Below are 18208 nucleotides of genomic sequence, written 5' to 3'. Positions count from 1 at the left end.
GATTTATAATTATATGATAATTTATTGAGTTTGATATAACTTGACACATTGTTCCCAGAAGATCCCATAGCATTCAGAAATCAAATCAAATATCAAATATGTTGATGGTAATGCAAAAAGGGACAAAATTTTGCTGTCTATTTTGTGCCTAGCTTACCTGGATAAACCGACAAATGCCGTATTTCTCCTTGGAGAGCGAGATATACTCAAAAAGTAGAAAATTCATTGAACTACCCTCTCCCTAAATGGTACAGTCCACAAACCTCAAGTGTGAGCCACAATCCACCACCATCATTTCTTTTCGAGACATGAAAGAGATGTCTGACTAAGAGCTTGTTTGCAAAGAAAGATTACTGGATTCATGTTCACGAAGCTAGTAGTAGTAGTTCTTGAGATTCATTGAAGTGGCATAAATTTGACTTTCGATATACTTTCCTAGGTCAACTGGCTAGGATGTTTGCAGTAGCAAGCATCCTAGGTCAACTGGCTAGGATGTTTGCAGTAGCAAGCATCCTAGGTCAACTGGCTAGGATGTTTGCCGTAGCAAGCATCCTAGGTCAACTGGCTAGGATGTTTGCCGTAGCAAGCATCCTAGGTCAACTGGCTAGGATGTTTGCAGTAGCAAGCATCCTAGGTCAACTGGCTAGGATGTTTGCAGTAGCAAGCATGGGGCGTAAGCTTAAAACTGTAGCAAGCTAAGACGACTCCTCATGTCCTTGCCTTTTGCCCAACCAGTAACCAGTTAAGTCAAAAAATAAAAGGGTCGAAATTTTGCTATAGTATAGATAAAGACGGATTTTTTTTTCAAAAAATGGCCAAATTTCAACCTTTTCGACATAACTGGTCCTACAACATCATATGTCAGCACGTTTTAAATAAAGTACAGAAATACCAATATGTTTCATGATTTTTTTTACCATAAAAAATTATGGGCAGGCAAACAGAAGCATTTCACAGTACATTAAGAATTCAAGAATACAATATGTAAAATAAAATGAGAAACTACAGATAAAAGAAAAGAAAATGCAAATATATAATGACCTCTTTCTATATAAATAATATGTCATCTAAAATTTGTTAACATTAAATTACGGTTCAGAATTGTCAAAGAAGTAAAACTCGGCACCAAAACAATCAATGGTCAAATGTGTACATACAGTGTAAACATAATTTAAAGTGAAACTAAATCTAACGATGGAAGACCTTATATCTGCATAGAATTTTGGACAATGAACAATATGATCGAATCGAATTAATAAATATTAGATATATTGGGAAATTTAATTACAATAAAAACTAATCTATGCCAAATAGAGAACTCATTCTAATAAGTTTTTGATGAATGATCTTCCACAAAATAAGAATTAATAAACGATGGGTTACATAAAATGAATTGGGTGTTGCGTTAGCACTCAACAAACAAGCTTGTTCAGTTAAGTTAATTAACATTTACTATTTTAATGAAAGAAGTATCCAACAGTGTTTCTGTTTAGCACAAAGTTTCCAAATTGATAAATATTACATTTGTCACAATTTGAATCTTTATTGAATTTTTATTTATAACATTTAGGGGCAGCCAAGACGCGACATCTTATCACAGTGATCTTAATCAGAAACATTGGCCTGTAAAAACTTATTTAATATAATTACCACAATGGTAAAATAAATCATCTTTTTGCTCTATCAAAAAATAAATATACCTTATTTTATGATGCCAGTAATTTCATTTGTATATAAACTGAAAACTATAAATTATTTATCTATGTAAAATCTCAAATCTGACCTATTATAATAATAATAAAGCAAAACTTTCTCATCAAAAACTATTTCACTATCTCACTATATACAACTAAATCATAAAGCACTATAAGAATACAATTTTATTAGTCAATGAATGTATATAATTAATGTAATAATTATAATTTTTTCCCCATAGCAAATAAACATAATTGTTGTTAAATCATTGGATGAAATCCTGCATTCTTTCACGACATTCAAACATGACAGAGTCTCCTTAATTTACATATTACAAATAACGCAACGTTCACAATGTATAAATACATATCAAAAGCCATATATTATTCTGCAATAAAACCAGCCTACTTCACCAGAAACATCAATCCTTTTTTTGTCTTAAAAAGTATTAAAAAACCACCGCTTGAGAACAGTATATGCTTTGAGCAATGTAATAATATATGTTCTCTTTCTTACAAATATCACAATTTATACATAAATATTACATAATGATGTTCACTGGTGACAATATAAAAAGACAAACTTGTCTACTCTAGCGCCCTCTATTTGCCATAAAACTTCTTGTTGAGGAGGAAAATGAGCAAATTAACATTGACCTTTGCCCTACTGAACATCTTCATAACTGCAACTCCATCATATTGTAACTGTAACAAATCCTGTTAAAAAAAAGTATATTTTTATAAAGAATGTAAGACTGGATGAAAAGTTAGAAACCATTTGTTATCCATTATTAAATTATGAATTAAACTTAATCAAAATATGATTAATACTTACAGAGAATACAATTTGTACAGTGTCCATCTTAACCCCAAGAAAGTGGGCTGTCACTTCAAATGTACCGGCTAATGCCACTGGTGAGATTTCAAATAGAACATTCTTAAATCTAAATACAAACAAAAAACAAATCAATTTAAATTAAAACAGTATTTCGATAAATAACAACAATGATAGATAAATAATAAAGAAATAATAAAGATAAGAAAATAACTTGGTGCTCACAACAACAACAACAAATTTAGATACCCGTCAATATCCATGGGACAGGAAGATATTTATTTACAGAAATGATTAAAATGAAAAATACAAAGAAACGAACAAAAAAAAAAGCTGAGATAATAGAGAGGTTTCGCAACCTTACGAATACGATAACGAAAACGGATACGTCACGCACACGTATTCGTTTTCGTAAGCCAGTAAAAACCTGTTTCGCATGGCAACGAAATATTGAGGGCGCCGTCCAAAATATGACTGCGGTAAATTTGAGCGAAGCGCAGGTACGTGTTGCTTGGTGCTTGGCTACCTAGGCCTAGCGTAACATCAAAGCGAGTGAGGACTTTAAAAACTGCTATTTATCAAAATTGACCTAACATTTTAGTAAATTACTTTAGTAAATTACTTTCAATAAATCTATAATTATATTATAATCATGAATCGTTCCTGATTCAAATGCAAAATGTGCAAAATAGATCAAAAACTATACTCGTTTTGTAGTTACGAATATGACTGGTGATATTCGTCAACACGAATACGCTTTACGAATATGAAATGGGGATCAGCTCAAAAGTTTTATAAATGTGTGACGTATCCGTTTTCGTTATCGTATTCGTAAGGTTGCGAAACCTCCCTATTAGCTTTCAACATTTCAGTTTTGTTTTTAGAAATTTAGAATTTAAAATGATAGGTACAGAAACATTAACTACTACTAATGATTGTGATATGAACACATATTTCAACAAATGTATTGAGGGTGATCCATGACAGTAAATGATGTCAAACCAAAAATGAGGAAACTAAAGGAAAATTCATTCAAACTTACTGATTTTCTGATAAACCTTCAATTTCTAAGATGATCCCCTTCTCATGAAGTCTAGCACCTGTGTACTTGATTGCCTCATTTTTCTTTTTGGACTCTTTAGACTTCCTTTAAAATAAAAACAATTTGAAGTTAATCAATTATATGTCTTTATATAATACAAAATAGAATTATCAACTGAACATAGAATCACTAAAGACTGTCGGGTCTGTACTGAATATTCATGAAGACTGTCGGGTCTGTACTGAATATTCATGAAGACTGTTGGGTCTGTACTGAATATTCATAAAGACTGTCAGGACTGTACTGAATAATCATGAAGACTGTCAGGACAGTATTGAATGTTCATGAAAACTGTCGGGACTGTACTGAATATTCATGAAGACTGTCAGGACTGCACTGAATATTCATAAAGACTGTCAGGACTGTACTGAATAATCATGAAGACTGTCAGGACAGTACTGAATGTTCATGAAAACTGTCGGGACTGTACTGAATATTCATGAAGACTGTCAGGACTGCACTGAATATTCATAAAGACTGTCGGGACTGTAAATATTTCTTACTTTGTTTTTGTTTGTAGATTCAGCATACATGTGTCAATGTATTTGTTATAAAAGTCTATCTGTTCTTGATAGAATCCTGACTTTGATTCAAGACCATTCATAGTTGCACGCAGTTTCAACAACTCTTGTTTTCGTTGATTGCGGTATCTTCTTTGGTTACGGATATCCTGTAATTAAGCATGAAAAATGTATATATTTGTATGCTTCTTTACGTAAAACAAAAAAAACCACGAAATTGTCAAGATATCAGGTGACTCACATGAGCGATTGAAGTCACCATGGCTTGGTAGTTATCATTTGATGAAACATGTTTAGCCTCCTCTAGAGTTGCCATGTTCTTTTCAATTTTTTTCTTAATTGATTCTAATGGTAATCTGTAAATAATAAAAAGTAAATATAAATATAATAGACAGAATCACAGCATTTCAGTTAAGGCTATGATATCAAATCAACGAAATAATATCCTCTTTCTTTCAGAAAACATTAGAATAAACTCTTCCAAAGGCAGGCACCATTGGGCTGTCCAAAATGTATGGGAAAGTATTTGGGAGAATATTGATTATTCAGGGAGTCTTGTTCTATCCAAAACAATGGAAAGACAAATCAGTACATTTGTATTGAAAGTGTATTTCAGTTTAAAGAAAGAACAAATAAAATAAATATCCAAAACAATGGAAAGACAAGTTCTATCCAAACCAATGGAAAGACAAGTTCTATCTGAAACCAATGGAAAGACAAGTTCTATCCAAAGCAATGGAAAGACAAGTTCTATCCAAAGCAATGGAAAGACAAGTTCTATCCAAACCAATGGAAAGACAAGTTCTATCCAAACCAATGGAAAGACAAGTTCTATCCAAACCAATGGAAAAACAAGTTTCATCCAAACCAATGGAAAGACAAGTTCCATCCAAACCAATGGAAAGACAAGTTCCATCCAAACCAATGGTAAGACAAGTTCCATCCAAACCAATGGTAAGACAAGTTCCATCCAAACCAATGGAAAGACAAGTTCCATCCAAACCAATGGAAAGACAAGTTCCATCCAAAGCAATGGTTATACAAGTTCTATCCAAAGCAATGGAAAGACAAGTTCTATCCAAACCAATGGAAAGACAAGTTCTATCCAAACCAATGGAAAGACAAGTTCTATCCAAACCAATGGAAGGAGAAGTTCTATCCAAACCAATGGAAGGAGAAGTTCAATCCAAACCAATGTAAAGACAAGTTCTATCCAAAGCAATGGAAATACAAGTTCCATCCAAACCAATGGAAAGACAAGTTCCATCCAAACCAATGGAAAGACAAGTTCTATCCAAACAAATGGAACGACAAGTTCTATCCAAAGCAATGGTAAAGACAAGTTTTATCCAAAGCAATGGAAAGACAAGTTCTATCCTAACCAATGGAAAGACAAGTTCTATCCAAACCAATGGAAAGACAAGTTCTATCCAAACCAATGGAAAAACAAGTTCTATCCAAACCAATGGAAAGACAAGTTCTATCCAAAGCAATGGAAGGAGAAGTTCCATTCAAACCAATGGAAAGACAAGTTCTATCCAAAGCAATGGAAAGACAAGTTCTATACAAACCAATGGAAAGACAAGTTCTATCCAAACCAATGGAAGGAGAAGTTCTATCCAAACCAATGGAAAGACAAGTTCTATCCAAACCAATGGAAAAACAAGTTCTATCCAAACCAATGGAAAGACAAGTTCTATCCAAGCAATGGAAGGAGAAGTTCCATTCAAACCAATGGAAAGACAAGTTCTATTCAAACCAATGGAAGGAGAAGTTCTATCCAAACCAATGGAAAGACAAGTTCCATCCAAACCAATGGAAGGAAAAGTTCTGTCCAAACTAATGGAAAGACAAGTTCTATCCAAACCAATGGAAAGACAAGTTCTATACAAACCAATGGAAATACAAGTTTAGTGTATATAAAAAAACTCACTTGCTATCATGGAGTACAGACATTGTACGTTGTAATTTATCGTCATCTTTTGTTGCCTTTTCATCTTGTTTTACTCGTTTGCTTACTAGTGCAATATGTTCATCTTCCTGTGAAACAATTCATTTAATGTTAAGAATTTTTTCCCTGGTTTATAAATATTTTAAAAAATAGAAAATTAATTAAGTGCAAAATGTCAAAATCTAACCTGCTCTTCAGTTGCAGGTGTCTTAAGAACCTGTGGAACAGTTTCTCCTGGTTGAACTCGAATAACATCCACTAAGAGCCTTTTGGTCCTGCCAAAGAAAAAAAAATACCTTAAATATAATGCTCACGAGTCTGGTTTGTATGTGGCTGTATTCATGAGTCACAGGCTCAGGGAAACATTTAGCAAATTCTTCTCTCTAACTGAATACCACTTTAAGGAAATTTATTGATACTAAAGCTCAGTCTACCTATCAAACTTTATGATGATAAAAAAAATGTGATGTGCCCATATATAGACATGATGATGTCATATAACTACCATATTTGGGCTTATCATCACCATATTTTGGCACATCATTTTTTTTGTCAAAATAGTGTACACAGAGCTTTAGTATTTAGAACAATAACTAGAACAGAAAAAGTACAACTTTATCAACTTTACCTGATAAATAATTGTACCATATCTGTATCATCATCGCCAGCAATTTCAAATTTGTTGGTTAATGTTAATGAGATTTCGGACTTGGCAAGGTTCGTAAGCAGAGCTTCTGCCTGCTGTTCATTGGTGTCCACTGGTGCATGCCCTAAACCAATACAAAATGACATTGAAAATAACTACAAAATATTTAAAATAAAACTTCACAAAAAAATATTATAAATCCATCGCATACACTATGTTAACTTAAGTGTTTTCTGAAATACAGTTTTCCATAATAACACTTGATAACACTATCAAACTTTATGTGACAAAAAATTGTGATGTGTCCATACTACCATATTTGGGCATATGTCACTACCATACTTGGGAACATCACACTAGTTTGAGCTTTATACAGAATATCAAATATCAACTACTAAACTTGGGTCAATAGGGCGTTTTCAAGGTCATGTCATGTTAAGGTCATATTAATTCATTGTGGACACACTTCCTCACTTTATACCTTGACACAGTTTTGGTGGGTAGACAACGACCGATTACACATCAATGCGTAGGTCGTTGCAATAGAAAAAGCCCCTAAATCACATTATGTCTTAAATTAGCCTAGGTATTTTTAATTCAAACTAAATTAAATACAAACTTGATAATATAAACATAAACATTTAAATAAGAAACTATTGTAATTTAAATTGTGGGCCTAATCCGAAAGAACATATAAATTATTATTATTAGTAGTGTTATAAAACACATTAAAAACTGCAGTTTTTGTTAAATACTTTTATGGGAAGATTTTGTATCATAGAACATTTGTTATACATGAAATCACACTGAATATGCCTTTATTTCAGAGACCACTAATCTACATTACATTTACAATAATAAACATTGGATACCAGTCATTTAGGAATACCATTTCAATAATACAGAACTAAATTCCAAATCAAAATAGAGCAAAACCTCAAACTCACAAATCAAAACAAATTCAAAAGCAAAAAAAATTTACTATTTAAATTAAAACCAACATGCCAACTCCTAAATGTTAAAAACAAATAAAACCATCAGTAATAACAATAAAAAAGTAATGAATTTAAGGTCACAATAACATTTTTCATCCATTTATTTAAACAAATGAAAGAAACACAATTCTCTCATCAGATAGCTAAATCATGCCCAAAATAAAAACAACATTCTATTAAAAATAAATTTCTCAAAAGCTCAACATAAAAAAAAAAAAAAAAAATAAGGAGGACGCATGCATGATGCAATTCCAATGCATTGTACCACTTACATAAACTAAGAACAACTGAAATGCAAAATAAATGATATATGGTTACTAAAGATGTTGAATACGAATAGGCTGCTATACATGGTAAAGAAAGTCATAGTTCATAACATAAAAAAACCCAATCCACATTGTAATAGCAATCTACTACCAGGCCAAAATCAGAAATTGATGTTAACTACAAGAGCTATCACACTTTTGAGCAGATTTTAAGAATGCCTATACTGTGTTTGTAATGCTTGATTATTTCATAAACTTTATTACTGGAAAATGTAATTGTATTTATATTATTATTATCATAATATGAGAGAGGGAAGTAAATGATGGAATGATAAAAAAAATAGGAATAATGTGAAAATAATGATGATGATGTAACATAAACAAACAATTTTCATTATAAAGAGGTCTTAGATCAAGGAAGACTATGTACTGTTTTTAGTCGTGTGCAACGCGACTCTACAGCTCACTATGTCGGTCGGTTGGTCGGATGGTAAACACTAACTCAAATTTGAGCACGCGACGGCAGCCATGTATATGGCCTTGTTATTGTTTGTTTTTAAATTAATAACTCACCAATCAGGTCTTGAATACTTGGTGGATCACCAAGATCACTGAGTAGTTCATGAAGTCTATCGTCAGTCTCAGGGGCTACAATCTCCTCATGTTCCATTAATAACTGTACAAAATACAAGTAATAATCACTTAACAATACTATTGAATATCAATCACTCCAAATCTCTTTATTTATAAATCTTTTCACTAGTTCATTCATATTCAAATTCTTTATTGCAACAAAGTAAGCATTGTTGAATTTACAAACAAAATCTTTTTGCTTAACAAGGTCACTTACTGCATGTGTATCTAGGATCTCCTGTACAGACATGTACACAACTGGCTTGGTAGGATTTACAAAATCTGAATACTCATTAATGTTGAATCTATCATCCAGTTCAGGCACATCACAAACTTTAATACAAAATGCTCTGAAATCATAAAATATATAAAAAATAACACATTTGAAGAGGCCATGTAAATTAGATGTTCGAGCATGTACGATAAAAAAAATAAGTGGTATCGATTTCTAGAAAGACATAAGTTTCCAAGTTAACAATAATATGTTTGCTTGCTACTGCTAATCAATAATATTAATATTGCACACACATTTCTAAGTAATTATTAATAATAACTTACTTGAACCTTTCATGTGCATTTAACACAAACTTGTTGAGACCTGATAGATGATCACTATCACCTCCAAACTAGAAAAGATAAAACAACATTCTATAACTATATAACTCATAAATCTCTTCTTATTCATAGAAATTGTTTATAATTGATTTTATTAATTTGAAAAGCTTACAGTAATACTAGACTTGTATATTTCAACATCAACTTTCAAATACTTACTGTTTTGCCAGATGCAACACTTTGTAATACTTTTGCTATTGAACCAAGATTACGTCGCTGTTCTGTCGTCATACCTTTTTGAGCGCCAACATCTACAATATCAAATGCATCAGGAGCCACAATAGCAGGGTTCATGAAACGGTAGTATATCAAGTTTCCAACAATCTAAATTGAGAATAATAGATTCTTTATGATGAAATTGTTAGTGCAGCAGCTGTAGCTTGGTGGTGAACACCTTCCAAATCCAAGTTCAGAATTCAATTCTGACCTAGTGCCAGGCTCCCCACCCTGTCTACTCCACACCCTGAGACTCAATTTAATATTGGTTTATAAGCATGATATAGAGTTCTGCGTCACGTCACGTCGTAAAATAATTAAAAATAAAACACCCAAAAGCAGAAATACGCATTATTTGCAGAAGCAGATTTAATATAGTATTTAAATATTGTTTACCTTTCTTTTTAAAATACCACACTAGCTTAAAATATGTATGTACTATGTTCTGTTAGTGTGACAATTACCAATTAGCTCTTGTCTCTCCTCAGTGCTTCCTTTTTTTTGTTTATGTTTCTCTGAGAGGAATAAACAAATAAATAAATACCTTCAGAATATCATCAGATGCAGCGTCTGGAAACTTCTCTGTAAGTGAGTTCCTTAGAGTCTTGGCAATGTACCTCATTCCATATCTTTAATGGAGAGAATAATCATTGTTATTATCTATATATAAATTTACGTAAGGGCAAAATTCGATAAATCTCGGTTTATTTCTAGAATTTTTACTCGATGGTATATAAAGTTGGTTCATACTTTCGGTACTGATTTTAACCATCTGATGTAACCCTGTTTACTAATTAAATTGAGTTAGGTAATTAGTTATTGACGATTAAAACGAATTTAGGTTCAACGATTTGCCCCAAATAGGGGTGTTTTCCAATCGTGGTATACACTGTCCATGAATGTCCATGGAAAAATACCCGCACACAATAATACGAGGATGCTTCGCATTTTCCTATCTCCTCCTACGATAATTGTTTTTAATAGCTGAAACAGCTCGAGAACAGCATCATAATGTTGAAGACAGGCCGATTTTCTTTAAAAAATACTATTTTGATAGATTTAATATACATTTATACAACTGTTTTGATCTGCGATAAATGGAACATTCCAATCTCTGTTCCACAAGAGTGTCTATTCCCTCAGGCATCGTAAAGACAATTACTCTACAGTCATAACAGAAATTCGATCATTTTATCCAATCTGTGCTGCAGAGGTTGGATATAGGTATTTTTTTAAACAGATAATGAGCTAGCCTTTCCAGTCGCCGTCTATTATGTACAATCATCTTTATTATTGCAGGTAAACCACCACCCACACCACCACCCTCCCCTCACTGGCATGAGTAGCATTGTAAAGCCAGTAGAGGACAGGCCTACAGTACAAAGGATCACATGCCCTAAACGCAGAACAACTTTGGTGGTTAGCAAGTTGTTACAAGTTGTAACCATTTATGCAGATGTGAAAAGGGTACTAGTGGCTCAAATTTAGACCATTTTCTAGAGTGATTACCTCTAGTATTAGAGGACCCACTTCTTAAAAAAACTTACGGAATATCATCGATAGCTGAGATGATACTGGATAAAAACTTGTCTGATAGTGAGCTGAGCTTTGTGACTGATTCTTGAACACGATTGGCTACTTCATTATGCCCCATTGCTGCTGCGGCTGTTGATACTTCATAAGGCATATCTCTACAGAGTGAATCAGAAACAACAATTAGTACTGTTACACTGTTTTAATGATATATGCCATTGTTTGTGATATGTTTACCAGATTTAATCTTGAGGTAAATCCGTTTACTATCAGTTGGTAAGTTTGACAAAATAAAGTCAAAATACTTTGCTAATTCAAAGCAAGTACTGTAGTATCAGGGTATTACATGGATTATTTAAAATATTGCGATGTTCCAATTATTCAACATATTTTGTATACTTTTACTGTTTACTTTTAACTGTTTATATGTGAAATAACAATCATTTTGTATTAACTTACGTAGCTTCCCCAGTCTCTGTCTCTTGCTGGTTAATCCACGTCTTGTAAACATCAATTGGATTTGTGTTGATGTTAATGTTTTTGTCATCCATTATTTCCTTAACCAATGGTTGGAGAATGCTTCTCAATGAACTCTGACCTTTAGCACCTCTGAAATATTAACCAATATATTAAGATTATAACAATTAAAAAAACTATATTGTACCTTGTCAGCGAGATGCAGCAGGTTCAAATTCTGTTGGAACTAATTTATCACACGATCAATTTATGTGACTATAACCCTTGTGAGCTATGCTATGTGGAACCAGTTCTGTACAATATTTTCACTAGCTTATAATACACACTCATATCATTTACCTGTTGAATGTAACCACCATTTTGATGACCATTGGGTTCCCTGTAATAATCTCCATCATCTTATCAACCTTTGACCTGAAACAAACCATTCAATCCAGTTTTCAGTATTTCAATTAGTATAATACATTAATTATATTAATAAATATAAAATAGTCAAAGAATTGTATAACTACTTAGATAAAGAAGAGGCTAATATGAAATATAATACAAATGTGTTTAAAAATTAATCTATGTAGAGTCTATGACAATTAGATTGGACAAACCATATAACACAATATAAAATGTGTAAATATAAATTCAAATTTAAGTTATTATGTAGTTTTACTGTTTATGGAATACTGTAAAACACAGAGCATAATATGCGAATACAAATGGTCAAAAGAGGTACTATATAACATATTGTAAAAAGAAATTTAGTTGTTTATCTCTAAGGATGCTTTAAACAGTATTTGGTATTTAACAGTCTGAAACTTACCTAACAGGAGGAATTTTTAACAGGACAGTCATTTAATAGTTAAACGCTTATCTAATGGGAGTCTTATTTGAATTTGAATGAACGCTCGCTTATTTGAATGGGGCGGTTTTCCTTCACCTACACAACCATTGGATAATTAATTCTATTTTTAGACTCTATAATTGATGGTTTTAGAAGGGAGGCCTACGTAAACATGTCATGCTACAACACACTGCATGCTGCGAGAGTAAACTGTAACATTTGCAACAATAGTATAACAAATGTGCATTTAAAAAAAAGAAGAAAATATTAAAACATTTGCATATAATTTCATATTTGAATACAAATTGACAAGCTATGTTAATGATTGCTATGGTAACATGATTTACTACAACTATTTTATACTAATGAGTGCAAGCAAAATGAAATGTATTTAATTTGCGTTTAAAGAATCAAGGCAAAATTATTTTACTTAACTGCAGTAGCTTATATATTTTATTTACTTTTTTTATGTAATCATACACATATGTTTATTGCAATGAATACCTCATCAACCTCTACAACTAATCACGTTACTGCAGTAAAAATGTAGTTACTGCAGTAAGTGCAGTAGAATAATTTTGACATGATTCCTAATATAACAAAGCAAATGAAAACAAATCAAAATGAATAAATATTAACAATGGTGAAACACTTTATAGAGTGGTCAAAGGTTACAAATTACCCACAATCCTTAATCAAATAAAAACTTTTATGAAAGTATATAAAGTTATAATTTACAGAAAAGACATAGAAACAGAGTGGGAACTCTAAAGATGAACCACCAAGTAAAGGAGTTTCTGACAGTGCAGGTACTGTGGTCCTTTAATAAGTGGTACCTTAAAAAAATGTGGTATATATGGCTGACTTCTGTCGTAAACGACAATGTCGATTAGTCTTACATTCATCTGAATGATGACTAAGCCAGGACTGTTTAAAGCACCTTTGGCTGGTCCCAACATTGACCAAGGTCTTCTCTCGTCCAGTGCCCACCTTAACCAGAGGAGAGGCATAAGCCAATACGTCTGAGGCAGATACTAGATGCAGGGGCTGCCATAAGAGTCAGCAGTGCTGATTTCAAATGTCTAATGGGTCCCCAGCACCATAAGGCCTATACAGCACCCAGTATTCCCAGATGGTCTCCCATCCAAGCTCTAACCGAGCCCAACGTTGCTTAACTTTGGTGATCTTACAAGAACCGGTGTTTCAACGTGGTAGGGCCGTATAAAAAAATGTGGTACTTTAATAAAAATAATGGTTCCTTAATAAAAGAGGTGGTACAATTTAGAGTTTCCACTGATCATGCTTTCACTTAACCCTTAACCTAGTAGAGTTTAGTAGAATCACCACCTCACAATTTATACTTATGTTTAATATGTTTAATGTATAATATTGTACAGTATATGTAAACAGGTTTTTAATTTTCACTAGAACAATTCCTACTTCACAACATAAAATAATCAATAAACCTGATGAACTTTTATATGTAGTTTATGTGCTATTTGTCAGTTTCGTTCACTAAATCTATAAGTGGTTTGTATTTTTACGTTAAAAAATATAGATAATATATTCCAATATATTGTATAATGCAAAAAGAAAGAAAAAGTACAGAATAGTGCATACCAAAATGTTGAGTTTACACTCAAATGCTAGATTTACATAGATTTGTATTACACTCTAGTATATTCTCCAGGTCAAGGGTCAAAGTGTGAGATAATATACAAACATACACATCTTGGTTCAAGTCCACTTATTCAAATAATTCAGGGCAAAAATAAAAATGATATAATCGAAACAGAGTCATACATATTTGCTTAAACAATTTCATTCCAGAACGAACCACAAAAACACATGTTTCATTAAAAACATACCTTTCTAGGAAAAACTCAAAAAGAGAAAAATTTTCCCTGCAAATTCATTGATAATTTGGTTAAATATCATGTACATATATACAATTTGTAATACTGATTCGGAAAAATGAAATGATAATTTATATTGATATGGATTAATTGGAGGGATGTTAATTTATTGATATGGATTGATTTATGTTAATTTATTGATATGGATTGATTTATGTTAATTTATTGATATAGGTTGATTTATGGTAATTTATTGATATGAATTGATTTATGTTAATTTATTGATTTAGGTTGATTTATGTTAATTTATTGATATGGATTGATTTATGTTAATATATTGATATAGGTTGATTTATGGTAATTTATTGATATGAATTGATTTATGTTAATTTATTGATATGGATTGATTTATGTTAATTTATTGATATGGATTGATTTATGTTAATTTATTGATATAGGTTGATTTATGGTAATTTATTGATATGAATTGATTTATGTTAATTTATTGATATGGATTGATTTATGTTAATTTATTGATATGGGTTGATTTAAGTTAATTTATTGATAGGGATTGATTTATGTTAGATTATTGATATAGGTTGATTTATGTTAAATTATTGATATGGGTTGATTTATATGTATTGATATGCAGGATTGGAGGGATGTTAATTTATTGATATGGGTAGATTTATATTAATTTATTGATATATGGATAGATTTATGTTAATTTATTAAAATGGATTGATTTAGGTTAATTTATTTATATAGGTTGATTTATGTTAATTTATTGATATGAATTGATTTATGTTAATTTATTGATATGGATTGATTTATATTAATTTATTGATATATGGATAGATTTATGTTAATTTATTAAAATGGATTGATTTAGGTTAATTTATTTATATAGGTTGATTTATGTTAATTTATTGATATGAATTGATTTATGTTAATTTATTGATATGGATTGATTTATATATTTTTATATTTATATATATTAATATTTCACTGAAAGCATATGTCAGAACACTACTTCAGTAACAATACGTGTAGAAAACATTTACAAACAAATTTAATTGATAAACTAGATAAAAAATCATGCAAAATCTCTTTCTCTAGTTAAATCATTTTGGGATAAAAATTTAATTCTAGACTAATAATAAATTCTGAAATGTTGCATTCCTTAATTGTGTGAAAGGGAAACACAAGCAACTGTTTCAGTATTAAAATAATTGTATTGAAATTATTGAATAAATTGCACACAGCTACATACAACCCTAAGTGACACACCGACATTTAGACATACCCCTTTTCGGCTCCAATTCTGATTTTATAGTAAATAGATTGAAAGAGAAGAACATAAAATGTTAATAGATATTCTATTATTGACCGACATTGACACAAAACAACATAAACAGATTTACACAAAGGAATAAGAATGTGGGATTTCATTGACAAGGTATACATCAGTTTAAAAAGAGAGTTGGTTCACACAAAATTCTAAGGTTTGACATGGGCATGTGTACATTAGAGTAAGATCTGTACTGATTTAAGAATCTTTCAAATTATCTAGTTGGGAATTTAAAAACATAAATGCCATAAATAGTTTAGAAATTAGTAGTTGAGACTTATCTACATTGTGTGATGTTACTGTAGAGCTAACTGTCAAAATAGTGAATTTCAGACCCCTTATATTACATTTGCAACAATGACAAGTTAAGCATTTGCAGAAATAGCAAAAAACTGGGATCTCTTAGCAATACAGTCAACATTTGATTTTTAACTTTTTGCATTTTTAATAATTTATCTTAATATTGAGCTTTGTTTTTAACAATACTTTTTTGTATAAGAGTAAATTTAAACAGTGAGTATTCACTAATTTGTGAATAAGTTGTATTAGCAGTGCAAAATTATTTTTTATATAATACAGTTTCGTAAAGCTTTTAATAAGAAAAAATATTTTTGCAGTGAGTATTAAAGCAGTAATATTTTAGGTCTTATATAATTATATATATATACACACACACAGAATTAACCAACAGTAACTTCCCCATTGAGAGAATGGAATAGTCTTAAAATGGTCATTTTAGTATGTACTGTTTAATGGTTGATAGGAATGGGTGAATTGAAGTCTAATAAATGGGAAAAAAATATTTCACATCACACGGATGAATAGTTTCTGGAAAATACATGTTATGATCACTACTACAACAAACAAGAAACACGTTTACAACAGGACGGAAACGGGAGAACAGTAAATACTTACAGCAGATGGCTTCACGTGGAAACAAACGACGAAAACAGCCAATGAGAAACGAGTGAATTTATAAATTAAAAAGAGGAAAATAAGAGAATTGGAAAGTTTAAGCTGGTTATAAGGAAGAAATAATGGGTTAACAGTTAATATAGTAAAACGAACAAATAAAAACATGAAAATAATAAATTCAAAATAATGTAAAAACATACTGTATTAATAAATTCTTTTTATTAAGAAGATAGATCAAGAAAATGCGGTATTATTTGAATTAAAATTCATTGTGTTCCAAACTTTGCCATTTGAACCACTTGAACAAAACGAATGATTTTTAAAAAATGATGATTTTTCCAATTAAGTGATATGTTATTTGATTTAAAAATTACAGTATAATTATGAAATGATAGATAAAAATTTATGAAAATATCCTATAATAATCGCATTACAACCTGCAATTATGATCTTTCAAAATAAACATTTTATGACAATTTTGCAATATTTGTATACAACAGATGAATAGAAAATGCACACTTTTATTTTGCAACTAATATTTTGCATATTAAAATAGTTTACTATCGCAAATCAAATATTCAATATTTCTAAATTTGCTTGCAATGAAAGTATTTTCTGTACTAAGCCTTACAAAATGTACACAAAATAATTTATTTGTGTAAGAAAAAGGAGGACAATTTCTCTTTTAATACTCACTTGATTTCTTCTTCAAGGGCTGTTTTAAACAGTTTCAGCAGCAAGTACTCTTCCCTCTGATTGGCTGCGTAGTTGTACAAAGATAGAATGACAGACTCAAGGAATTTGGTTGTTTTTACTTGAGGCATAGCGAAGATAAGTTTAGCCAAGTAGTTTGGGTTGGTTTGTAGTTGGTAAAACAAGTGTTGGTACGATTCTAACATGTGTCTTTTCTCTTTGCTTAGAGATTTGATGCCGCTGGCTGGTCTGCCCATGTCTGCCGTCTTTAGTTTCTTACTATGTGTTACAACATCCTAAAAGATAATGGTGAAATTACCATAGACAACTTATTTTTAGTACAGTATCTTTATTAAGGAAAAATGTATTATTTTTAGTATGTAAGTTTTGTTTTGGTGTTGGTGCAAATTGGTTTTTTAGGATATTGTAGGTTGGTTTTGTGGAAGTTGCTTATATTGTTAATTTTCTGGTATAAGTGTTTCTCTTCTTGTTTTTTTTTCATGATTTGTATATGAATGTACTATCCGAAATAAAGGAATGAATGAATATATTTAGGATAACCATAAACGAATTAATTCACTATCCTTCTTAAAGGTGGCAATCCTGTTCACAAGACAAACATATACAGTACTACAAATGTATAATAAGACATCATAAAGTAGTTGTAGTCTGACTGTAAGACTCTCACAAATAATTTTTTAATTTTTTTTTATCTCTGAAGAGGGGCACAGACATGGATTCATACCTGTAATGTGATTCGGTTTTTAACCAACAGTCCAATTTTGATGTCCATAGCACTAAGATCATTTTCCAACTGTACATTTGATCTGATTTGTTTCACAACCTTAGCCTTCAAATCATGTAATTCTATGAAATAAAAGAAACAATTAAACGAATGTTTTTACTCTTAAATACAGTGTGATAATTGTAAATACAATGTTACTATTAGAGTGGGTTAGCATTAAGATTCTAGGTTACAATTACAATAATAATTTGAGATTACTAGTATTGCATTGGCTGCTGTACTGTTGCTAATATCAAATTGAGATACAAGACAATTAAGCAGTGTTAATT

The 18208-nt window shown here is 31.1% G+C and overlaps 1 protein-coding gene and 1 pseudogene across 5 annotated transcripts in view; both read right to left on the bottom strand.

Annotated features, from left to right (window-relative positions):
* Positions 1-1371: 1371 nt before the first annotated feature.
* The window catches only part of LOC144854185 (ras GTPase-activating-like protein IQGAP1), a 59729-nt gene continuing 42892 nt past the window's right edge, over positions 1372-18208 (bottom strand). For 3 of the 5 annotated variants that reach the window (XM_078712087.1, XM_078712090.1, XM_078712089.1), the window contains 19 exons: positions 17880-18001; positions 17138-17430; positions 11824-11898; positions 11467-11616; positions 11022-11165; positions 10019-10103; positions 9418-9582; positions 9202-9269; positions 8861-8993; positions 8584-8686; positions 8017-8031; positions 6732-6873; positions 6291-6378; positions 6086-6192; positions 4394-4508; positions 4135-4301; positions 3572-3676; positions 2530-2638; positions 1372-2411 (listed from right to left, as the gene is read on the bottom strand). In XM_078712087.1, the coding sequence (XP_078568213.1) occupies positions 2298-2411; positions 2530-2638; positions 3572-3676; positions 4135-4301; positions 4394-4508; positions 6086-6192; positions 6291-6378; positions 6732-6873; positions 8017-8031; positions 8584-8686; positions 8861-8993; positions 9202-9269; positions 9418-9582; positions 10019-10103; positions 11022-11165; positions 11467-11616; positions 11824-11898; positions 17138-17430; positions 17880-18001 (2300 nt within the window). In that variant the 3' untranslated portion in view covers positions 1372-2297. The remainder of the gene's footprint in view (positions 2412-2529; positions 2639-3571; positions 3677-4134; positions 4302-4393; positions 4509-6085; positions 6193-6290; positions 6379-6731; positions 6874-8016; positions 8032-8583; positions 8687-8860; positions 8994-9201; positions 9270-9417; positions 9583-10018; positions 10104-11021; positions 11166-11466; positions 11617-11823; positions 11899-17137; positions 17431-17879; positions 18002-18208) is intronic. The other 2 variants (XM_078712088.1, XM_078712091.1) reach the window with 1 other exon arrangement.
* On the bottom strand, positions 13427-13544 carry LOC144854912 (5S ribosomal RNA; annotated as a pseudogene).

This window comes from Antedon bifida, chromosome 10, assembly GCF_963402885.1.
Source record: "Antedon bifida chromosome 10, ecAntBifi1.1, whole genome shotgun sequence".
Classification (NCBI taxonomy): domain Eukaryota; kingdom Metazoa; phylum Echinodermata; class Crinoidea; order Comatulida; family Antedonidae; genus Antedon; species Antedon bifida.
The sequence above is the reverse complement of the archived record's forward strand: the minus strand, read 5'-3'. Positions and strand labels throughout refer to the sequence as shown.